Genomic DNA, 25,045 nt, shown 5'->3' with positions numbered 1-25,045 from the left:
AGCACCAGATCTTGGGCCAGCGTGATGGTATTTCAGGAAAAAAAAAAACTCCTTCTGATATCCAGCATCCCCCCCGCATTGTGTTTGGAGACTGCTGTTTAAAACATAACCAGGCCTGGTGAATATGGAGGATGGAAAGCACTTTGAAGCTTATTGTTGTAAGGGCATCAAATGAAAGGTGGTTATCTTCAAATGCAATGCAATCTGCAAACTCCCCTGTGTGCCATGCATAAAACATCTAAACACCCCCTCATAGAAACAATGGATCAGTCAATCAAGGCCGTGTCGGTGTTCTGTTGGTCAGTCCACTTGGAGGAGGAGGGGGGGAGGGGGTGTAGAGGCAGGTCTGTGGTGTGCGCAGATGCAGAAGAGCAGGAAGTGGTTAGTCTGGTTTCCATCTGTGCTCTCTACCTCTGTCACGGAAACTTCCTGTGAGGCTGATTCATCAGAGCCTCACCACCAGCAATATGCAAACAGAGAACACCGGCGTGCATGGAAATTATTACCCACAATCCGTTATCAAACAACTTGATTATTGATCCTTCATAAAGGTCCCTTCAGAAGAGAGCGTCCCTTTGATAAGACAAAAGCAAAGAAAAGCTAGATCATTGCTTGGGAAGCTACAGATAGCAGACAGTTAGTTTACTGTTCACTAATGATGCATGAAGGAAAATGGGCTTTGCAAGCCATTTCATCTTTTTGTTTGTGTTTATGGTCCTCTGGTTTAACTCATACATTACGGTAGTTTTTCCCTGTTGTAATGAAAACGCTCTCTAAACTTAAAGATTTTAGACAAACACTAAAAGCGTTATTTGAGAAACACTATTTTGTCTATATAGCCCAGGCTGGAACAAAGTAAAAAAAAGATGATATTAAATCTCCATGTAGAGCAATAAATTGTCTTATCTTTGAATTGGTGACATGAGGTTTTTACAACAAGCCTCCATCTCCTGTGGCATCATACCCCCCCTAGAGCCGTGATTCATTCTCTGTCTGTCTTGTTTAAACAGATTACTAATGGTCATTTAGTGGTTTCTCACCATGTATCAAAACTTTATTTGAGTTTACTGCAGCGCTGTGTAGGATGTTAGCCTGGCAATAATTGGCAGCTGCAGTACAAAGGTTTTCATAAGATACGGCAAATACATTTTGTGTCTTTTCATTTCATCACCCTGACTCTTGCCTCGACCCTATTATTAACTGTTTAAAACTGAGAAAATGACACCTGACTAATCGCTCTTTCTCCCTGTTCGTTTCGCTGGTTAATATGAAGTGTGTTCTCTCGTGTCCTCACAGGATGGTGTCTGTAGGTGCTCAGGAGCTGTGAATCATGGGACGCAGCTGTGAGGAGAGGAGAAGGAGCCCCCATTAGAACACTCCTCCATCGCCCCCAATGGCCAACCACCTGGATCTGCTGAGTGAGCTGCACTACTTGGAGAAGGCGCCCAGCCTGGAGCGTCTGCGGACCGCCCAGAAACGACGCAACCAGCAGCTGAAGAAATGGGCCCAGTACGAGAAGGAGATGCAGAGCAAGAAGCGCAAGGCGGACAGGAAGAGGAACGCACCGCAGCTCCCCCGCAAGAGGGTCTCCTTCACAGCCAGCGTGGCCCTGCTGGAGGCTTCAACCAGGAGCGACGCCGAAGAAGGTAGGGGGCTTGAGACCAGACATGATACACACACACACCTGCATGCACGCACAAGCGCACACACACACGCACGCACACATACAAGCACGCTCACACACACACGCACACACACACAGAGGACCCTGTTTTGAAGCTAAGGCATTGAGGAAGAAAATAACTGGTTCAAATGTACTCAGTTCCAGGATTGCTTTCAGCATTTTCTTGCTAGTTTTTAACTGTTAAAAGGTTTTTATTCTGAAAATGTGCATTTGCTTAAAAATAGAGTAAATGCACTCCAACACAGACATCTTCCCCCAGTCACTGACTCCTCTGATGTGCTGAGTAACAGTGCATTAGTGCCCAGTCTGACAGCTCTTTTCCGAACACTGTCGTTCCCCGTATAATAAATTGCTTGACTGATGATCTTGCTCTGAGGGCCATTGCTCTGGGTTTTGAAGAGCCGTGTTGATGAAATGAAACAACGTGAAAGGCGTCTACCACAGCTACAGGGAATCCTTACCCTCACAGGTGTACAGTAAGAGCAGGTCACCTTACGCCCCGCCCCGGCATGCTCGTCAGTCTCTTAAGATCCGGCTGTGTTTTGGTACCATTGTCGCTGCTGCTCTTACCTTTACCTTGTCGCTGACACAGTGTCTGACGGATTTAGTTTTCTGCTGGCACCTCAGTCCGGACCTCATAGCACCCCCGGCTGCTGTTCAGTTATGGGCTTTTTCTTTTTAGAAGACTACCTGTATAACATTTTCCTTCGCCCTGTGTGAAGTGAGGCTTCAGAGCAGCTGCAGATCCCAATGCACACATGCATGTTCACAAACACTGCAGTGTGTGGGTTAATAGATGGCTTGGGGGGGGGGGGGGGGGTAATTGACCATGCAGCCCTCAGCCACAATTAAAGCATGACATTTATCCCTCTGTTTTTTGAGGTTTAGTCAAGCCAAGCAATTTCAATAGAAGGATTTCACTGACGAACGAGCAAGGCGGTTCTTGCCATTTTCACCAGCTTTGAAAGCCTCTCTATCAGACCTGCCAAAGACTAAACCGAAGCTCCCATCATGAAGGCCACAGCATACAGCTGATGTGTAACCCTGGGGTGGCCATGATCGTCTGCTCTTCATCTGTGTTCAGGAAAAGCAATTCTGAGCTCGGCTCCGGCACAAAGGAGCGTGAGATGGCTTTAGCGCAAAGCAATTTCACAGTAATTACAGGGAATCAAAGCGGCGGTGCTTGGGTCAGAGCCTTGAACATCAGGGCTATTGAAAACCTTGAAAAACTTGGCAATGCCCTGCATGCTTCCTGTCCAAAAATTAAACCCACTGGCATACTAGCAATGAGTGCAGCAATACAGGACAAGTCCACAACATACACAGCCTACATCTCACTGCCTTAAATATAACCACTGAATGGGTACTATAGGTAACCCACGGAGCAGAGATAAGGGTGAGTAATGTCACAATTGGGAAAGAAAAGTGGGTCAAGCAGTGAAACCATGTTTTGCAGCTCAGAGCTGCACGCCAGCAGGGTCCCTGATGAGTTCTGCTGGCAGTGCGGCACTATATTATTACAATGAAAAAAAAAAAATCACCATTTCTTCATGGAACGGATGATAAATGCATTTGGATAAAATCAGATATTGGTTAGTCATCCCTGATTCACTGTTGCTTGCAGGGAGAGAAAGACAGGAACGAGTTTTATTAGGAACCCAAAGTGAGGTGTCAGTTTGTATAACCTCTTCATATAGCAGAGCCCTGCTGCCCTGTGAAGATGCACAGCATCACAACTCCCTTAGTGCCGTACATGGCAGCTGAACAGGCCAGTGTTGCGAGCCAGTCAAACCTCAATCGGGCTGGTTTGAAGATTCACTGGATCTCAATACAACTGAATGAACAGGAGGAATACAGCTGGGAAATTCGTATAGGAGGAGAACGTCTGAATGTCTGTAATGATACATTCCATTTCTAGAGGGACTCTCTGTCCAGTTGAGTTCCGGTAGCAGTGAGCTCTCTGATGTCGAAATTGTAAATGACAATTCACTGCCCGGGGCTAATGCTGCAAATAACCTGCCCTGCTCCGGTGACATGAGCGACACAGGATTAATAATGAACCACTGGAGTGTGTTACACTAACGCTGGTGATTGCTCAGCTTAGTAAACAGCAAATGAGCAAGTATGCTGAGTGACTTGAGGGCTTGGAGGCTGCCTGTGCCTGCGAGAGCGTGGATTATGGTATTAGCCCCGTGGTCTCTGTTAGCACAGACGCCTGGAGGAGCGGAGAGAGGACATTACGTTTTATATCCGCTGGTTGCTGTTTGCCAGCATTGAGGCCTTTTACAAGCAGGGGTTAGCGGGTTATTGTTCCTGGTTCACTGGCTCTTATTGATGTGTTTTTCATTACAAAAAAAACCCCAAACCATGCCCAGTTCCAAAGGTGCCTGAATAAGTGTGCATGTTGTTAAAACAATGTAATATAGACTCACATGCAAGATTTTGCTCGAGTTCAGAGTTCAGCAAGGATGAATAACACTCTTTTTCTCCACTTCGGTCCACGGAAAGACTCTATGGTGCCTCTTGAATATGTGCAGCAGCTTTGACATGAAGTCATGTCCCTAAACCATGGAGCAGCCCTAGAAACTGACCCAGACCCAGGACATAGTCCCCAGACCGAGGACAGGACCCCCAGACCCAGGACACATGATTTTATTACTTTTTTGATTATTAATTTGGTATTTTCACCAGGAGAAGCCCTTGATTTTTTGATCTGGTTTTCAACGAGGTGGTTGAAGACTGTAGGATGGCGGGTATGAATAAAGCAGAGGTGCTGCAGCAGGCTTAGAGAGCAGAAAGACCCATAGCAACAACCTGATGCGACAGATAAGCTGCCGGCTGTAAAAGCACGTGGTTGATTGTTTTTAGTCCGAGCTGAAAGGTTACAGTAATGCTGCGTTTGTCTGTAAAATGTCACAGCAACAGCATGTCCTGTAAGAGAAATACAGCTGGCTATGAACGAGAGAAAGCACCGCAGGTGACATTGACAACAGACACTGTGAGAAATATATACAGCGTTTGCACTTGATTTCAGCAAACTTAACAAGCCTGTTTACAATTTCCGATTCGACGTTCCAATTTAGATCCCCTAACCCCACCCCTTACCCCTTCACCACCAAATTGTGAGCTCAAGCCATCTCAGGGATTATTCCTCTCATTAGTATTGACACACATTCTTGTCCAAGCCCCTCTCCCCTCCCCTATTTCTGACCTAAATCCAGTTTATGTCGTTAGGGGGGAGTCTGACAACTGCAGATCCGGTACAAGTGTGCACAGCTTACACAAGCGCTTTGAAATAGAGCAGCATTTCCACCCATACAAGTCTGCTGAAGCTCAGTTAGAAAATGGTTGGTATTCAGATGAGATGTATCCTCAGTCTTCATAGCAGCCAGCATGTTAATAGATCACTTGCATTCAGTAGCTTTGTTTGTTGTCCCACTTCCTTTAAAGTCAGTCGGTTACAGATTAGTTACTCGCGGTCTGCTGGCCATTGAAAACATCACGAGGAGTCCTAGCCAGTAACTGGACAATACAAGCGTCCTAGTTTCCTGCTTGAGCAGTAAAAGCATAACTCCCGTCTTCTGGATTAGCTACTCGTTACAGCAGGATTTCTAGACATTTTTTTTTTTTTGCTAGAGTTCATTAATTCAGCCTTGAGTGTTTGTATTAATAAACCCAGAGGAGCTTGCTCTTCACCCCGCTGTGCTGATTGTAAAGTACAGCTTGCCAAATCAAAGATTAATAAAGATGGGATCATGTGACGCACTCTTAAAGTGAAAGAGATGCTTCCATTCCAAGCCCTTGCTGTAATACTGACTGCTTTGTAGCTTGTGCTGTAATAAATAATCATGTTAGTCTCTTCAGGTAATGGTTACCGGCAGAAGGCCTGCCGCAGAGGTACAGTAAATCCCGATTTTTCTTCTGAAGGTAGTTTATTGTGCAGAATCAATCCTAGTAAATGGTGCAGCCCTTGTTTCAGTGAGATCTCCTACAGCACAATAGATAGAGTAGTACCCCTGTCAGTAAGCTGGTTCACTACCACAGCACTGAATGGAAGGAGGGGTTAGGTCAGGACTCAGGTGAGCTCACAGAGGAGTGAAGGGAAGCTCACGTTGCCTTTCATGAGCACCTGATTCACATGCACCAAAAAAAAAAAAAAATCACTTTTCTTCCAGGAAGCAGGATTGACAGCCGTCCTGCTGCACAGAGTAGAATTCCTCCCTTTATTCACACGATGCAGGTTTGCTGCTCCAGGCTGCTCGGTCTTGCCTGTAATAATGTAAGATTATTCATTTAAACACAAAGAGAATGTGCTGGGCTGCATTCAACCCTGAGCTCTAATGAAATCCCTTGCACTAGACCCACAGACTCGCATTCCTCTGTAAATTTGTGCAAGACTTGTTCGGGAATTGAAATTCTTTCATTGTAGCAGGGTGACAAATGTAGCTTCTGGGTGTATTGCAGAGATTCTAATGAGCCATTAGCATGTTGCATACCTGTATTGTTGGTGTTAATATATTGACTGCATTGTGCATGCTTGCACTGATGTGGTCCTGAGGGCAGAAAGCCTGGTTTTAATTGGAAATTCTGAGCTGTTTTTTATAGCTGTGTTTGAAATTCGATTCTCTCCCAGTGATGGGGATAAACAGCACCATTGAGTAACAACTCAGTGCTGATGTAACTGTCAACTAATGCATCCATATATTGAAATAGGAAGAACGCTTGCTAATACAGTGCAATACACCTGCTGCAGATATTTACAATGTTATTATAACACATGAACCCAAAAGCTTTGTTAGACACAAAAAGCATGCTTTACATTCTGAGAATCAACTAATTCATCACAGGAAACATGCTTGCTACTTTTCTAAGATATATCCTTGAAATATTTGTATTTGAAATACAGGTAATCAGGGCAGTGGATGCTTTCGTTTCTTTTACTTTCATGTTTACATCATATTGAGGAGTTTGAGGAAGGCAGATTTAATTCTAATTGAACCGCCTTTATCCAGCGACCACAGATCCAACAGCCATCATTATCCAAAGTGCAAGGGAACTCCAATGCATTCAATATGATCCCAGCCTTCTTCCTGGGATAACGTTGTGTGTTTTTTTTATTTGTAAATATCACAGTCGGTCGGGTTTAAGAAGATACAGGCAAATAAATGTATGTAAATGATGGTCCTGTTATTGTACGGTATTGGAAATGACATTTGAACACACCCCTGTCTGTAAATTGCAGTTTCCTACATTCATGATCAGAGACGGCCAGTTTCAACACTGATCCCGAGACTGTGTCTCCTATCAAGTTTCAAACAGCTTTGGGGGCAAAGTGAATATGAAAGCAGCACTACACTCCCGGGTCATGTTAAACTGTCTCAGTGCAATCTGAGAGCTCTGTAAAGTGCAGTGCAAAAGCAGAGTAACACACCTGCAGGCGTGAGATTATCCTTTTCAGTGGGGATTTAGGAGACGGGCTGATTAACCGATTATTTTGAGCCACGTTTACTAGGATTTTTTTTTTTTTTTACATACTTAAAGATTTGTCATTATTGACGTTTGTAAAGTAATGGAATATTAATGATAGGAAAGTGAGTTATGTAGATTACTGCAGAGGAGCCCACTGTACACACTCCTATAAAACTGCCCACCCCCTCCTATCTCCCTTTAACCTTAGTAAAGTACATTTCCTATTCCTATTCCAGATGACAGTAATTGCAGTACCTGTGTTGTGCTTTACATGCTAACGTAGGGTGCCCTAATTCCCCAGTTAATACATGTTGCCATGGATACAGGAGGGCAGATCGTTGGAGGCACCCTGTGCAGTTCAGTCAGCGATTGCCAGGGCTTCCCCTGCAGTGGAGGGAGAAAAAGAGAGAAGCGAACCCGATTTTGAAGTGTCCAGCCCTCGGAAGGGAGTGTTGACAGGGCCTTTGAAACAATTAGTGGGAGTGATTTCAGAGGCAACTTGGTGTGTTTCTCAGAGATAAAGGGACTGGGGGAGGGAGGGGGGGGGGGGGGGGCTGGAGAGAGCAGGACAATGGAGCTGTGATGAAAAGCAGAGATGTGCTTGTTGCATCCAGCAGTCTTTATTCCTCCCAGATTTGTCTGTAAGTGTGACTTTGGCCTTTTGCCTATCTAGTTTTAATACAGTGACAGCAAGGTTATCCTCATGTGTCTCTTCATTGTATCGGGACACAGAAAATAATACAAACTTTTGGCATTATGGCCAATAAGGCGAGTTAGTCACAACTAAATGTTTACATTTATAAATTCTAAAGACAAACTTTTCAACAGTGAAATTGTTAAAATAATAATAATAATAATAATTCTATATTGATGTATCTTCATCTCCAGAAAGTCAGATGAACGTGTTCCGCACACACTAGCACACTTGTTAAGGGATGAAAAAACAAACATTAGGATAATGAAAACACACAATATTATAATAATAATAATAATAATAATAATAATAATAATAATAATAATAATAATAATAATAATAATAATAATAATAATAGTCACTTATCTCAGCCACAGAGAAAGTACAAGCTGACACTGAGTTATTGTGAGCAGACCTTGTTGTCTGTTTTGCTGTGGGGTCTTCAAAGATAAGTGTAGGGTCTTTACCCTCCCCTGAATCTAACAATCAATGCCCCCCAATGCGCCCTGTAAGCTGTAAGCTGGCCACAGTCTCCCTTCATCATTGCAGCTACCTGTGTGGTGTATTTGTAGGTTCTAGCTGGTTCTTCACCTGCATAGCCTGCATGTCTTTTTTGTTTTTCCTGTACAGATAAGAGACACTGCGGTGAAAGCAATAGCAATTTCTGCAGAGCTAGCTGTGTCTTGTTTAATTATAACACTGGTGCGGTGAAGCTCATTATGAAAGTGCCCTGGTTTCCTTCCTGATGAATGTCCAAAGAGAATGAAAGTCATTTTAACAGAGGATACTTTTTTTCTGTAGAACAACTTTCTACAGAAGCACAAGCTTGAGGTGAAAAAACGTGAGAGAAATAGTGGCGTCCGAATAAAGTAAAGACGCCTGGCTCTGTCTCCCTGGGGGCTGAGGGCTCTTGTGCTGGGGAGCTTTGTGTTTCCTGCCGACACCTGATAAGATTACTGGTTCCAGGCCAAGGAGTTTCCTGTGTTACCATGACAACCCTGCTTTGGCTTCTCACGCAACGTTTCTGAACTTGTTTGTTTTATTATTCTAATTAGAATGAGGTTTGCTGTCAGGGAAGTAGTCCTTAAATATAATGCTGCCTGTCTGAAACCTCCTGATTGCCTTCTTTGAGCTTCTGAACGCTTGTGGATCTAAATACCACCGCGCTTTAACTCTGTCAACCTGACCTGCGTTTCTATACAACGTTCATTATTACATTGAAAACGCGTGGGGTGTGTGACAGGGCAGCGTCACGGCCAGGATGTTGATCGGCAGGGAGAGAGACAAGACAGCTGCAGTAAAGTGCGAATGCGAACGTTTATTACACATAACAAAACACTGGAACAAAATAAACAGGCACAGTGGCCAAAACAAACAGTTAAACAAAAAAACTCACGCACATGAACAGGACAGGAAGGACAGGACAGGACACCAACACACACCTTCACTTCCAACACCACCATTCATACTCACATTCACACCCGTGATCACCCTTTTTATACACCTGCTCCAGCCACATTCCCACGTGCTTTAACAGGGAGGAACTGAACCCCCTCCCTGTCAAAGAAAAGAAGGTTTATGGAAATACTTTCTTATCTATTTTTAAGTAAGAAATTAAGGAAATGGTTGTGTCTGCACCATCTCTGCTCTGAGGAGAGATTAAGGACTTTCCTCTCCAGCCATGCAGATACAGAGTGACTTTAGATGAGAGAGAATTTAAAAAGTGATTTCAGGCTTCATCATAGCCAGCGGTTTAAAACGATAAGCCTGAGCCTTCCTCAGCGGCTCCATTCAGTAGTCCGGTGCTGATAAGGAGATGTATATTCTCAGCTCATTATTTATACAGCAGTTTTGTTATCTGTTGGAAAACATCTTTTTAAATTGCCAGCGAGTGAATAGTCATCTGAGCAGCTCTGTAAACTTTGAAGCATTTTTATTTAAGATTAAAACTTCAGCGAGATGGTCGTTGATGCCCCCATGTCACCGGATCACTTCCAGCTCACAGACATTCCTCTCACACTGACACTGCATTTAATTGACTTTCCAAACCCGAGTACCTCTTCATCCTGCAGCACTTCAGGAGGGAGTACAGCCAGGTCATCTCAAAGGGTCTCAACTGGCCGCAGTCAAAGACAGATGCTTGCTAGGGCCAATGGAAAGACGCATTGCAGACAGGACTGTACCTGGTATCAACATACTAATTCCATGTGTGCGTGGTACTATTCTTTTTTTTTTATAACTAAACGATGGGCCGTTATTAGATCTTAAACGGCATCAGAAAGGTGTTTTTTGTGGTTTACGCGCTAACCTGTAAGTCTTAAGATTTCTGTGCATCAGGGTTAGGGTTCAGGGGTGTGAAACACAGATTTGCTCTGTACCTTCTTTGGCTTGGACGGCATTATGGATTAAGAAAACTGTCTGCTGAATGTGTCTCCCGGTCCATGCTTAATACTGTATCGTAAAATAAATCCAGTATTTTCAGCTGGGCCTTGACATCTACTGCTTACCTCATTAGGAAGAGCCTAATGAGGTCCCTGTCAGTCCACTGTGCATCTCTGTCTGTCTTTGTATAATGAGGTGATTCAATTTCCCTGTCACAGTATGTGCCCATGCGAGACACAGAGTCTTTGTTTAAAGAAGTCCAACCATTTATACTCACAGAAATATGGATTAACTATTACAGTATGAATGTACGTCATTCCAGAGCATAGATCTTCACTTATACAAGCACATTCTTGCAGGGAGAGCTGGAGAAATGATTTGCGTCTGTGTTACAGTATTAAGGATAACGAGGTCACCAGGGGCTGTATTTAGTATGATTCTGGCTTGCAGTTTCTACATGAATGCAGTGGTATCTATAGAGATAACCACTGGGCTTGAACAGCATCAAGAAACGCAGACACCACGGCACAAAGGGACGATCATTACTGACAGTGCGCTTGGCTGCACAGATGACAGTGGTTTTCAATAACTCGTACAGTGCAGCGAAACACAAACAGAAATCCTAGGCATGCTTTTCAAGGAGAAGCCTTTATTAATGTCCTCATGCACGGCACATCCTTCTATCCACTCTGACCTGGAGTGGGGCTGGAAATCAGCTTGTGTCTTACAGCAGGATCTGTATTGTATAGTTAAATCAGAGTCATTAAACAGCATAGTCTTATTGTGACGTCATCATTTCCACCTGAAACACTCTTTATAACTGTGGTCTGTGATGCACCTGCCAAACAAGTGCATGCTAGCAGCCCTCTACAGAATCTGTCAGATCTGCCATCATGACTAAAACTGATGTACCCTTCTGGGATCATTGTGGAGTTTCTAGACATCCCCTGTATGTATATACAAACCAAATTGTGAGCAGCTGGTTTAAATAAAAAAAAAAAACATCGTCATCAGACAATGAAAGAATCTGCAAAATCAGTCCTTGTAAATCTTGCAGACAGTGCAAATGTGACATTAATCACTGTGCTGACTTGGGTAAAAATCCCAACCTTGCTTATCCAGGGGTAATGCAAGGAGGCGTAGGGAACAGTCGCTTCTGGAGCAGATGCCTAGCCTAGGATTTAAAAAAGCACCAACAATTACAAACCCTGCAACAAATCTCATGTGTAATCCTGCCGGACAGCTTACAGGGTCAAGTCAGGATTTGTATTTTATAGTTTTTTATACAAATAAAACAAGTTAAAAAAAAAACAGCAAGGCTATTAAGAGTTCCCTGAATAACGGCATGTTAATGCCTTGATCAGTGTGATCTGTATGACAGTGTTTGCTGTGCGATGGAGTGCTGGAGGCTGCAGGGTTGGTTGTGGGAGTGGGGGTGTCTCAGTGATGGGGCTCATCAAGGGGTTCTTCACTGGCAGTGTCAGATCAGGGGAAGTGTCCCGTCTGCATTTCAAACCCAACAGCACATCACATGGGGGGCCCCGTGAACGATGCTGAAGTGTCCGATGGATCCTAACTCTGCTTCCTCTCTTTCAGTGCGTTACTTACTGAGGAACAACGTGGATCCCAATCTCTGCAATGATGATGGCTTGACTGCCCTGCATCAGGTAAGGACACTGAGTGGATAAGGGGTGGGTCAGCGTGGAGCTCCAGCCAGGGCATTGCCTCTGCAAGGGGTAACTAGGATTATGCAGACAATGGCAGGTGGGTTCCAGTGGCTGTATTGTACTGCACAATCACTTAAGCCAGGAAAGGAGCGGAGGTGACCCGAGTCAGAGACCTTGACAAGCTTATAGCACAATACGAGTGATAAACCTACACAATGGAAACAATACACAAGTCACACGGTAGCACTCCCATCTGCCCTTACTGGCAACCTGATAATGGTCAGGGTCAAACAAGGCAGAAAGACTAGAGAAGCTACTTACACTGTCTGCTGTCACTATTACAGCCCGCCCCTCCAGCATTGCCTGACTGACACTCAGGACCCCTATTGATATCTAACACTAGCTGTGTTGTTAGCCTTTGCATGAAGGCGTAATCTGCTTGCTCAAAAATCGAATTGCATGAATGCTGTGCTTTGAGGGCGATGAAGGGGTGGCATTGTTCCTGATGGTCTCTTTTGGAACAGAGAGGGAGGCGGAAGACAGTGGGTTTAATAACAAGTGTTTCTGCATCTCAGCGTGTGCGTTGGGTTTTCACTTGTTCTTTCTCTGTCTTCATTAATAACATACTTTATGCCTCGGCTTCCGTCATTACTGTCGAGGCTAATGGATGCAGCTGGATATCCATGCATGATTGGACGTGCAAGTGCTATGTGAAGTTCAGTGGACAAGTCCACCAGCAGCTACAGCACAATGCTATTTGTTACATTCAGACAGATGCGTGTTTTAGCACATGTAATTAAAGCGTGGCCCGCAAATGCTGCTGTAAGAGTGACTGCGTCCTTTTTATAAAGGAACATGTTTAATATCTGAGCATTCCACACAGCCTCCTCAGAGCATGTAGCAATATTGTATAAAGATATTGTGAAATTATTATGGGTCCCGTGAAAGTTATTCAGCCAATATAGCGAATGTTTATAAAGTGATGTATTTAAATAGAACTCCAGAAACGCTGCTTCAGTATGGCTCTTTCCTTGTTTAAGATTCTTCCACGTTTACTTCCAGTTTCAGCTGCCTTTCTAGTTGCTGAATGCAAATTCTGGTAACAATGATCAGCTAAAATGCAAAGTGACAAGCGTGCTAATGAGGCAGGAAGAGCATGAGGTGAAGACTGAGTCTCCTGTGCGGAATACAGTTTGGAGGGAGGAGGGGGGAGTTTCTAATGCGTCATGTGAACTTCGTCATATGATACATCGCAAGTCCCCAGGGCGCCCGTCGAGTCTGACCCTTCCCTGCCCTAAACACTAAATATTTGATGTTGTGTGTCTCAAAGCTCTTTATCGTAATTGAGATGAGGGCTCAGGGGAAGCGTGGAGGATACGCCCAACTGGGTGGCAGATAACAAGCTCCTGGAATGAAGAAGCAGCTTTGTGTTCGGTCTGAGGTCCTGGGGCACAAGCAGAGCGTGCAAATACTAACAAACCAGCCATCCTCACTCTTCAGTTCTTAGGTAATGGGTAGCTGGAAGTGTCTGCAGAGGCGATAATCAGAATTACCAGTGTCGTGTGCGTGCTGTAAAAATGAAACTGTTTGTTCTTTTTACTGCCTTCTGTTATTCCCTAAGTAATTCAGCTATCAGTGCAGAAATTAAAGAGCTTGCTGCTCCCCCAACATCAACTGCATGTGGAAATTGAGAAGTTCCCCTTCCAGTTACTGTCAGGGTTTCAGCAGGAAAGCTGGTACTGCCTGTAATTCCTGGGCTTTTTTCTTCTGCTATCTTACCGAGATGCTTCTCGTAAAATGCATCTTTTCACAGTGTACTCTTTCCTAGTTAAATGAAAGCAGCCTGACTCTGGTGTTTGCTTGTGTGCCTTCCTCCTCAGTGCTGCATAGATAACTACGAAGAGATCGCCAAGATCCTCCTGAACCGCGGGGCCAACGTCAACGCGCGGGACAACGAGCTGTGGACCCCCCTCCACGCCGCGGCCACGTGCGGCCACGCCAGCCTGGTCAAGGTCCTCATCCAGCAGTGAGTCCCTCCGTCTGCACCCGCAGCACAAAGCCCATAGGGGCACTGCATCATCCACTGTTAAAGCAAAGCAAACGTCCCATGACATTCTAAAAAAACAGCACTGTGATCTTTCAGTTCATTAGTGGGATATTTCACGGGTTCAACCACTTGCAGTTGCTGAACCCTTACTGAAAAGTCTCAATGGAAACACTAATAGTCAGATGCAAGGCTAGCTCATTATTCGATTGCCTGCTGACCCGTCACAAACTGTATGACGTCCCCGTTCTGCGGCTTGATGTCTTAGTCTCAGAGTGTGGAAAGAAAAGGGTGTTTGTGCAGCAAGTGGAAAGAAGAATACCTTTTAAAACATCAGAACAGTTAGAATGCAAAAGATGCTGTTCTGTTTTGACACTAGAGATATGCGCTCCTTATCTGAATACAGCTGCCATACTAATTAAGCTCTCCAATTAATTCTCCAATTACTGAGCTCTTGGAGCACATAATAAAAATCTCTGTGTCAGAGATCAGTGTTCAGCTTGACTGAGTAATACTCCTTCCTGTGTGTGCTGTTTGCATTCTGTATTGAAACAGTGTCTGCATATAATCATTGCAGGCTGTATTAAATACATGACAAGGGTCCTCAAATATTTATTTGTACTGAAAACTAAGTTCAAATGGGCATAGTTATACGTATCAGTATTTTAGATTACTTTAGCGGTTGTCAATTTGCTGAGTTATCTATTTATAGTGCAGATCTTCCTGATGAAATAAGCAGAACTCAAAGTGAATGCTGTGCTGTAGCGACTGCTTATTCTGGGTTGAAATGTGTGTCACGGTGCCTCTCTGCTCACAGGGGCGCTGACCTGTTGGCGGTGAACTCGGATGGCAACATGCCCTACGACCTGTGTGAGGATGACCCCACCCTTGATATCATCGAGATGGCCATGGCCAATCGAGGTAAGGGGGCGGGGTGAGTGGGAGGTGGGGGAGGCGGCCAGGAGGCTCAGCGCTCATCTGGGCAGCAGGTGCTGCACTGCGGCTCAAGGGAATTTCATTCTGCGTTAATGCTATTAAGATTAAGGGGCTGCATGCTGGAGAGCAATGTCTGATCTCTGAATAAGTTTAACTCTTTTCTGAAAAGAACAAAGAAATAAGCCCTGTTATAATGTCTGGTTTGCCATGTTTGTTATTATGCTTACCATGCTTTCACTGTGCTTTATTACACTTTGCTATGCTTTCACTGTGCTTTATTACACTTTGCTATGCTTTCACTGTGCTTTATTACACTTTGCTATGCTTTCACTGTGCTTTATTACACTGCTATGCTTTCACTGTGCTTTATTACACTTTGCTATGCTTTCACTGTGCTTTATTACACTTTGCTTTTACTGTTGGACACTTTTATAAGAGGTGATCCAAAGTCCTCACAAGTAAATGAAAATAAAAAGAAAGTGGTCTAGCCCTGGGTAGTGCAGTGTGAGCTTCCCTACGTTACTCCACAAGCATGGCCAAGGGGATCAGTTCAGTCCCAGGTTCAGTCACCAAGCCCATCTCTTTTTGAGTTTACCTGGAAATGTGCCCCGAGGCAACAAACTGTGTGGCGGTTGAGACCCCCAAACTCATTTCTCTTGTAACCTAACCCAGGGCTCTAGAGGTGAAAGAACACCAGTGCATTAGCCCCCCACGGCACGAAGCCCCCCTCCCTGATCCAACACATCTCTTGTTTTCAGGGATCACCCAGGAAATGATCAACGAGATGCGGGTGGCGGTGGAGAAGCGCATGATCTCAGACATCCAGGAGCTGCTGCAGAGCCGTCAGGACCTGAGCAAGACAGACGAGCAGGGGGCCACACTGGTGAGTGAGGAGCGAAGAGGAGGCGCTACAGGGACTATCCTCTGAGTAATGGAACGGTTAGGGTTACACGCTGGATATACAGGACAGTGTAGTCTGGTTGTATTCCGCATTCACTGCTTAATATTCCAGCATCGCAAAGCAGCATTTCCTGGGACGCCTCCCGGGCCGATAGCGTCGTTCTGCAGAAGAAGAGAAAAATGGGTTAATAGACACTTAATGATACACTGTATATATTACAATAGGCTTCCTGCCTCTGTAATAAATCACAGCTAAGAAATCAATCTATCACAGTGACGGGTTTGTGAGCATTCCCTGTATGTCTTATCCTGCATTCACACCTGTAGTCCAAACAGCACCAGATGAAATACCTTATTTGATAAGAGTCCACCTGCACACACAGTCCACTGTTTATAGTGTGGGTGAGATATTGTAGCAGAGAGCTGGAAGGCTGGATTTCCTGAAGCTGGCTTATCTCTTCTACCAGCCCGTTCCTCAGTCCTGCTTCAACAGCCTCAATATCATATGTTCTATCATCACGTTGTGAGTTGGCGAGTGTCCTCGATCATCATACAGGGTGTGCTGTGGGTATTTGAGCAGATGCTTAACTCAATGCTGCCCTCCCCTGGTTATTTGGTGCACATGTATGCAGGAACACAACTGGATTTATCAGAGGTAGTATCAGGTGCTATTCATCTTCCTAATCTATCTGCCGTGGCGCATTGAGGACAAGGGGAAACAAATAAAAATAAAGCATCGGTTATGTCAAGATGACAAGGTAGTTCATCTGAGGATCTCAACGTAACAGTTTGAAATGCCGAGATCCTGATCTCATTTATCATGTGATCCTGACATCCCCCCCCATTTCCTTTAAGAGAACCCGTTTCTAACACGCAGTTCAGGGTTGAAGGTTGAGGGCTTTTTTCAAGTGTAATTTGAACCTGACATCGTGTGCTTTCCCAAGGGTTTAGCAGGCTGTCAAGGGAGCTCCAAGGAGCTCTAAACTTTTTTACCAGCAGTACTGGCAAGCTTGAGATCCTGAAAGGGACTGGATCTCGCATGCTGTCATCAAGCTGTATGAGGAGAGCGTTGTGTCCTAATCTCCTCTCCCTCTTTCCAGCTCCACATCGCTGCAGCGAATGAGCGTTGTGTCCTAATCTCCTCTCCCTCTTTCCAGCTCCACATCGCTGCAGCGAATGAGCGTTGTGTCCTAATCTCCTCTCCCTCTTTCCAGCTCCACATCGCTGCAGCGAATGGCTACATCCAGGCCGCAGAACTCCTCTTGGAGCAGGGAGCACAGGTGGATATCAGAGACATCGACGGGTGGCTGCCACTCCATGCTGCAGCCTGCTGGGGGCAGGTCAGTCCCTCACACTCCTTCTCAAACACCCTGGTCAGATCCATCCCTCAGGGAGTACCAGTGAGCCGTGTTGGGGCTGGGTCTGCCCACGCTGCAGAGGCTGTGGATTTACACACATCAGCTTGCAGTCTCTTACACACTGCATTCACCCTTTACCTGCAAAAGCTTTCCTTCCACTAGTACTTCTCACTGTTGGTTATTTAAAACATGTAGTGCCACCGACATTTCTTAAGGAAGAAACACAATGAAACTCCTGGAACAGACTATTTAGATAGAAAGGACGTTTAATGTCGGCCCCTTTAAAAAGTAAAACTTTGCCAAAAAAAAAAAATAAACATTTGTAAATTTGGAACCCAATGGCAGACAGACAGACAGACAGACATTCAGAGCTCTCCAGTGGATTCCTTAATGGAAACTCTGAAACCCCTGTTCAGAGGTGTGATTGTTTTGTTGTGTGTGTTTCCAGATACAGGTGGCTGAGTTGCTGGTTTCCCATGGAGCCAGTCTGAATGCCAAAACCTACCTGGATGAGACTCCTATCGGTGAGTTCAAGCCCAAACCCCTTTCACTCACCCACACAACCTCCATATACGAGTCTTAATTTCAAAAACAACAGGCACTCATTTGTACCAATGCAGTAATATCCTTGTTTCCAGGATTCATGAGACGGGGGCACCCTAACCCTTACTGTAATCCCCTAACCCCTTTACAGCAATGGGCTCATGAGGGCCATCAGCACCCTGCTTATAGCAGGGAAGCTCATTAGAAGCTGCCAGCGTCAGAAGCCTGCTCTAAACCCTGCCAGGCCTTCATAACAATAGCTGTGATGATCACACAGCTGGTAATTATCCTGCCTTGCCAACACATTGATCTGTTGCTACACTACTCGACTGCCTTCAACATGACGTAGTGTCTGTCTGTCTGTCTGGCTGGCTGCTTGTTAATTGGTCTGGTTGTCGTCTTGTTGTCTTAGTGTCTGCTCTCCTGCCCATCTGTCAAACTAGCTTTCAGCACTGTAATCCTACTGTCTGTGTATCCCAGCAGGCTGCTAATCCGTCTATTAGACTGATGATCTGCAGACAGATTATTACAAATCTTTATAACACATTCCAAACTGTAGAAACTTTCCTAAACTGCTTGCTGATATGTAGCAAGCAGTAATGCACAGGTAATATTTCCCCTGCATCAGAAGCTGGTGTCCATGTCTCGAAATGAAAGCCACTGTAAATGTGAAGTAAAATAATGAACGACAGGGTTATATAAAGTGTAGCCTAGAACAGTTTCATGAATAGCAAAGTTTATTCATAAAAACATTCTTTATACATTCTGAACCCTTTCAGCCCTGAATTATTTTTGTTGAAATGAAGTTCTATAATTCAAAGCTCCTTTATTGCTTATACTGTATATGAGAACAGGACAGCAATATATTTGATGTATATTTCTACCCGACCTCAGACTGGGACCTAGGAGTCCTGTGAGGTTCCAACAGGATTCGACGGCGCTGAGATCAGACAGGACTGAAAGGGTTAAAGAAGGGTTATGAATGGGTCCCATCGTCATGCCGCGGTGATATCAATGGGAAAGCTACTTATTAAAATGTTTCGGTGATCAGTTAATAGACCGCGGAGTGAAGCCTCAGTGAGAGTGACCGGCTGGCTCTGCTGTGTTGTGTTTCTCAGACCTGTGTGAGGACGAGGAGTTCAAAGCCATGCTGCTGGATCTGAAGCACAAGCATGACATCATCATGAAGTCCCAGCTCACACACAAGACTTCCCTGTGTAGGAGGACCTCCAGTACGGGCAGCCGGGGGTGAGTGCTGCCACCTAGTGTCACCAGAGACCAGTCCTGATTCTATCACAACACAACTGGAACACAACAGGAGTGCTGAGCTTTCTCTCCATTTCACTGTTTGAAACGTCCTTTTCTCAAAGCAATCTCTCCGCCTGTAATAGATTATTATTATTATTATTATAAAGAATTCTGATGATGGTCTTAGTCAAAAAGTTTGTCTGCTTGGTCTCTCACAAAACCCAAGCAATAACATACCGAGTCATTTATTACAAGTTTCATTTTATAAATGTTACAGCTAAAAAAAGGCTTTTGATCATTGATCAATGGGGAAATAAAACTTAAGGAATATGTATTATATGTTAGACTGTGTAGCAGTGAGCAGTATGGATTCTGATTTTAATGAAGGATTAGGATTAAGCCAGTGTTGCAAACCCTTGACACAGGAAGGAAGCGGATTGCTGGAGCTGGGTCACAGCGTGTGTGTGTGTGTGTCTCTGCAGGAAGGTGGTGCGCAGGGCCAGTGTCTCCAATCGCAACAATCGCTACAGAAAGGAGTATGAGACCGAGGCCATCGTGTGGCTGGGGGGGAAGAAGCCGGAGGAGAGGGAGGGGGACGAGCGGGAGAGAGAGTCCGATCAGGAGAACATCGTTCCGGTAAGGGGGGGGGGTGCAGAGACGGTGCACCAGCTCGCTGGGTGGGATTGACAGGGCTGCAGTCCTCCCTTTGCCAGCCAACCAGCAGATTTCAATCAGTTTGGGAAAAGAAAAGAATAATAGTCTAGAAACTTTGGAAAATAAAAAGTTTTACTCTGATTTCTTACTCAAATTGTGGTATAATCATCATATAATTAAACTAATTTCCATGTATTCCCTCAAGCAGAAAGCAACACCAGAGAAGTCCAGGAGCTCCAAGCCAGCCAAGGAACAGAAACCCGCTGGCAGCACTCCGAACGGGAAGATCTCCTTATCCAGCACAGCCACACCCCCCCCTTGCAATGGAGATGCCCCCAGGAGCCCCTCGACCCCAGAGACCCCCAGCTCCCTCACAGACCCCTGGGCTGCCTACAGCGAGCGGGGCCACCAGACCCTGGCGGAGCTGAAGAGACAGAGAGCCGCCACCAAGCTGCTCAGTCACCCGCTGCTCAACGGTCACCTCGCCAACGGGAGCGGCCCGGCTGAGTCACGTCTGCCCCTGGTCTCCTCCAATGGGAGCTCGGCTTATTACACAGTGACCAGCGGGGACCCGCCCCTTCTGAGGCTGAAGCAGCCAGTGGAGGAGATCAACGAGAAGGCGCAGGGCTGCTGTACCATTTCATAGCGGTTAGCTTGTGGGTTAGGGGATTCCAAGTGATGTCACACAAGGGGGCGGGGCAAGCAGAGATTCTGTACAGGGTCTGAAGCAAGTCACACTGCAGGTCATTGTCTGGTCATTCTCCTTAAAGAACACTGCAGGTTTGAGGATGGGTAGTTGATGGGAGCTGAGGTAAGAACAATGAGGATACCACTGTAGAGCACTGTAGCTGTGAGTCCTCCAAAGTGAACGAAGACTCCCCTTCACCTAGTGACCACCGCAAGAGAGAAACCTGCTGTCTGTCACTGGGGGTGATATGTAGAATATTCCATTACTTCATGCTTAGCTTCGGTGAGGTTTCAAAGCAGAAAACGTGCCAATGAATTCAATTATTCATAGAGCAGCGTGTCTGAGAAACCAAAGGATTTACAGACGCAGAGCTAAGACCAAGCTTTACCTGATCTGAATCCCAGCTAGAAGACAAATACACATTTATTGTCTGTGCTTCAGAAATGATGTATTAAGAAAAAAAAAACGATTCTCATGTGACTGGACACAGCAATGGACTGGAAATGTTACATTTTGAAGCTTGGTCTTTTCATGAGCATGAGCTGGCACTCTAACCGCTGAGCCACGTGTATAAATTGTAAATCATACTGTGCAAAGCTGTAAATATGTTATTATTTTTTAATGTAAATGCTTAAATTATCTGTAGTTTACCACAACTGATAATATTTTCGATCTATATTTGTATAAATATTTTGTAAATATATCTATCTATCTATATATATCTATGTATATGTATATGTCTCTAGTGTTACAGACAGTGTAAGGTCAGTAGTGCAGTTGTGCTGAAAGCCCCCTCCTAGCGCTGAAGCACAGGGATCAGTGTTAGCGTGCTGTTCTACTGTAAATAGATACCGCACTGCACAGAACTATATTTACTCCTGCATACGCTAGGCTAAGCCAGTAAGCTCTTATGAAATGACAATGCTTCTCTTCATCAATACTGTTAGAGATGTGTAAGAGGTGCAGCGTTATATGGACCCAATGTTATCTACAGAACTGGTCAGCTACCCCCTGCAGTTACAGCTGAGGGACGCCCATCATCATGCATGGACAATGTGTCCTCTGTGACCATGGACAACTGACTGCACGCCTTCAGTAGCAAAAGTTACTGACCCTAGGGGAGCAAGGACGACCCTTTCATTTCTCATGCTATGCGAGTGTTGGGGTTCTGTTGGAACTGCAGACAAACCCTGGGCACAGATCAATAGGGACAGCCGCAGGGATAAGCAGGAACAACATCTGTGTCGCTGTGTGACATTTAAACAAACTGTACTCGCACACAGTGGAGGAAGCCTGAGCCCGCGGCGTGCCACTTCAAAGCAGTCAGGGGGCAGTACATCCTTTAAACGGAGGGTTAAAAGCAAATTACATGTTTTAAACGGTGTTATCAAAACGTGGAGCCAAGTAAGTTAGAGGCTGTGTTTGAGCCTCATGTTTGTAAGGTGGCTACCCTCTTTATTTCAAGGAATCCACGTTCCATTCCAGAACATTCTATCAGTTCTAAAGAGAACGCTGAAATTAGGAGAGGCATTCCAGGGCATCTTAACCAAGCAGGACCAAGAGGAGGAACAGCTGTATTGCAACTGAGTAGTGTAATAAAAATACTGGTAGGTTCATCGATGACAGTGCCATAGCAGGTAATTATTGTACAGTGATCAGTGCAATGTGTTTCTACCCAGATTTCATACCATGTGCTTTTCAACACTGATGTGAAGGTTGTGTGAGGGTTGCCACTTGCAGAGTCTATCCTGGTTCTTGTGCACTCTGGTATATGAGGCTGATTAAAGTGACAGAGAGGAGATGGAATTCTTGAACGATAAAAAAAAAGACAAACTACTGATTTTGTAAGTACTGGCAAAATATTGATGGTTGTATCAACAGGTTTTAAATAAATTGTATATTTTGTTCAGATGCTGGTGTTTGTTTTTGCCTTTTATTGTGAGCGTTTGTGTTGAAAGTTGAATATTTAAGACTTCGAATCTACAATTGCACAGACTGCCAGACTGACAAACAATAAGCCAGCAGAGAGCAGCCTTTAGACTCTAAATTGTACTGTATTAATTCAGGCACTATAAAGTGTGTATCATGCCCTCTGCTGGCTTAATGGGGTATTTCTATTGCAAGTTTTATGGAATAATGCAAAGTAAAGCACTGTATTGACTATTCTAGTTGTTATTTTAGTTATGTGTGCTTACTGATTAAAAAAGAATAATGACAATAGAAAGATGTAACTGTGCTGTTCGTGTGACCCTCGTGTATGCCTCTGTGACATCAGCAAGGTGAATGTCCTTTTAGAAAGCCAGTACTACTTTAGGAAAACCAACCGTTCTCTTGCAAGAGTCAGTCCTCTTGGTAATAAGGGATGTCCTTTCAGAGTTTGGATTAGGTACTGTAACCCACAGGATGTTATCCATGAAAACCAGGGCTGGCTGTACTGAGCTATAACAGTATAAACCTCCTCCCCCCCATTGAAAATAAGCAATGGTATCTTCACTAAAAGACTTTCCTTTCTGCGTTGCCAGTTTCTAGTATCTGACACAATGAGAACAGCAGCGGTTTCCTGCTTCGTTTCTGCTCTGTTGGTGGTTTCCACACTGCTCTGCAGACAGAGCCCCAGACTCTATTGTAAGGAGGCTCATTCAGGCTCTTTCAATAGGACGCCCTTGCCACTGGCCCCTTCACATAATTCACTCCATTCTCAATGAGAGAGCCCACTTGGGATGAGGAGCCAGAAGAATGACATTTTCAAAAGCCTGCACGCTGTTTCACATCAATCTGTGCTGCACTAGGCAAGGGGGGTGCAGAGCTCTGCTTTCTGGGTGCTTTATGAAACAGAGAACCCTGTCTTTAACCTCAGATTCAGGTTTTTATTGATTTTCAAGAAACTGCAGTTAGATTTCGGTGGTAAAGGCAAAGCAGCACATGAATAGTGCAGCCAACAGCCAATTAATCAAAAATGAGCAGAAGGCTAATAAAAGGGGGGCTTTATGAGAATGTAAAGAAAATACATACAGGGGATACTTTCATTGCGTGGCCCCAAGGCTTTAAACTGTAACGTACTGGAGTTGTATCCGACGGGAATGAAGACGCTCGTTTAGAGCACGTTGTTTTTTTTCCCACTGATATTTCTGTCTGCAATGTGCTGTGGCTGCATGAATGCGGTGTGGGTCTGTGCAGAGCAGGAGCCAGCTGGCTGTGTGTCAGAGGGCTCAGTGTGGAAGGACGCCAGTGTTCAGTGCAGCCCCGCCTTGCAGAGCTCTAGGGGCTGTGGATGAATGCACATGCTAATGAAACCCAGCCTGACAAACACCCAGCCCCAGGGATTTCACAGGGAAGAGCTCAACTGTCTGGAAACTGGCATTGTGTAGAAAAAAAAAAAAACACTGGTCACTGCTATGTTCCCAGACTCCCTGGGAAGAAGAACTTACCTTGCCTGGTTTTCTTAAAACTTGTGTGTCCTGTATAAGATGCACCTCCCTGCTCCTTTCATTTCAGTGTCTGGCACGTGTACAGCAACAGCCGATAGCAAGTATGCACTAGAACCTGCTTGGAAGAGGCATGTTATAAAGCAACGTGGAAAGCTTTAGGAGGTACAGGTCTGTAGAAAGCCATTGAAACTCCCCACCAGGTGAACGCAGAGAGGAAATAAGACTTCTGCACTTTTCGTTTGATTCTTAAGCAGATAATATACTGGCGCCTTCCCCACATTGTTGCTTTTCACATGTTAACCTCTGTGTCCCCAGAAGGTTAGAAAAACCTGCCCCCCCCCACCCATAATATCAGTTTCTGTTCCACTAGATAAGGTTACATTCTGCCCTTATTTCTCAAAGCCAGACCCAGATAACATGTATTACAGTAGTACCAGTAACAATGAAAGTACAGTTCAGATTAGAAGATAAAACAATATGTAGTACATCTATTTTAGTGGGGCTGCTTCTGTATGTTCTGCAGTAAGATGTGGAAGAACAAAGCAGTCCCTTCAACACCAGCATGCAAATCGAAGTCCTGCTTTGTATAGCTCTGAGCTCAGCACCCTAACGTTGTGTATTTGAGATGTCTAGCGGGCGGGTAGTCTTGATGTGTAGAACAGGAAATATGTAAGCTTGTACACATGTCAGCAGCATGTACAGAAGCTCACAGACATTTCAAAGAAACAAGCCTCGGTTTTTTGTTCAGCTTTCTTATTTCTGTGAAGCCTCGTTATCACCTTTCAAAAGCGTTTCACTGCTCTTTGGAAGCAGAGAGAACAGTTGCTATAGCAACGGGAAGAAGAGACATGTTACAGGTGTCATACTGGGATAGCGCAAAGGCTAGCATCAATCATGAAGCAGCTTTCCAGTGTACCTGAGCGTCAGTGTTTAAGAGACACCAGCGTGGACAGCACTAAACTCCTAATGCTTGACAGATCCCTCATTTTCAGTAATGCAAACACACCCTGATACACTTATGAGCACCATATCAATTCTGCTAAACATTATTACAAGTTATTTATCCCCACATGTTAACAATTGAATCGTGTGTGTTAAGCTTACAGATTATCAGTCAGAGTGTCTGGGTTTTTTAAAGACAGATAGGAGACAGAGTGACGCAGTCAGTTCTAGGTGTTTTCTAGACAATTCTCTGTGAAATACAGCGAGTAAAATGCAAGCAGCTTGTGAAGCGCTGTAGTGAATACCAAATGAATGCACGGAAAAAGGCTCAAGCAGATAAGTTTCCAATATGTTAGGCATGACTTTTGGTTTAAAAGAACTGCAAATGATAATGTGCATGTAAAGGAA

General features: G+C 44.7%; 1 protein-coding gene across 2 annotated transcripts in view; it reads left to right on the top strand.

Moving 5' to 3' along the window:
- Positions 1 to 22,176, top strand: part of LOC117403382 (protein phosphatase 1 regulatory inhibitor subunit 16B-like) — a 30,188-nt gene extending 8,012 nt beyond the window's left edge. The window contains exons 2-11 of one of the 2 annotated variants that reach the window (XM_034905297.2): positions 1,297 to 1,646; positions 11,826 to 11,896; positions 13,777 to 13,922; positions 14,758 to 14,861; positions 15,635 to 15,759; positions 16,991 to 17,116; positions 17,583 to 17,658; positions 18,796 to 18,925; positions 19,408 to 19,561; positions 19,788 to 22,176. In XM_034905297.2, coding sequence (XP_034761188.2) covers positions 1,394 to 1,646; positions 11,826 to 11,896; positions 13,777 to 13,922; positions 14,758 to 14,861; positions 15,635 to 15,759; positions 16,991 to 17,116; positions 17,583 to 17,658; positions 18,796 to 18,925; positions 19,408 to 19,561; positions 19,788 to 20,225 — 1,623 coding nt within the window. In that variant the 5' untranslated portion in view covers positions 1,297 to 1,393 and the 3' untranslated portion in view covers positions 20,226 to 22,176. Of the gene's footprint in view, positions 1 to 1,296; positions 1,647 to 11,825; positions 11,897 to 13,776; positions 13,923 to 14,757; positions 14,862 to 15,634; positions 15,760 to 16,990; positions 17,117 to 17,582; positions 17,659 to 18,795; positions 18,926 to 19,407; positions 19,562 to 19,784 lie in introns of both variants that reach the window. The other variant, XM_058990768.1, reaches the window with a different exon arrangement.
- The last annotated feature ends 2,869 nt before the right edge of the window (positions 22,177 to 25,045 follow it).

This window comes from Acipenser ruthenus, chromosome 18, assembly GCF_902713425.1.
Source record: "Acipenser ruthenus chromosome 18, fAciRut3.2 maternal haplotype, whole genome shotgun sequence".
Classification (NCBI taxonomy): domain Eukaryota; kingdom Metazoa; phylum Chordata; class Actinopteri; order Acipenseriformes; family Acipenseridae; genus Acipenser; species Acipenser ruthenus.
This window is presented reverse-complemented; position numbering and strand designations above follow the sequence as displayed.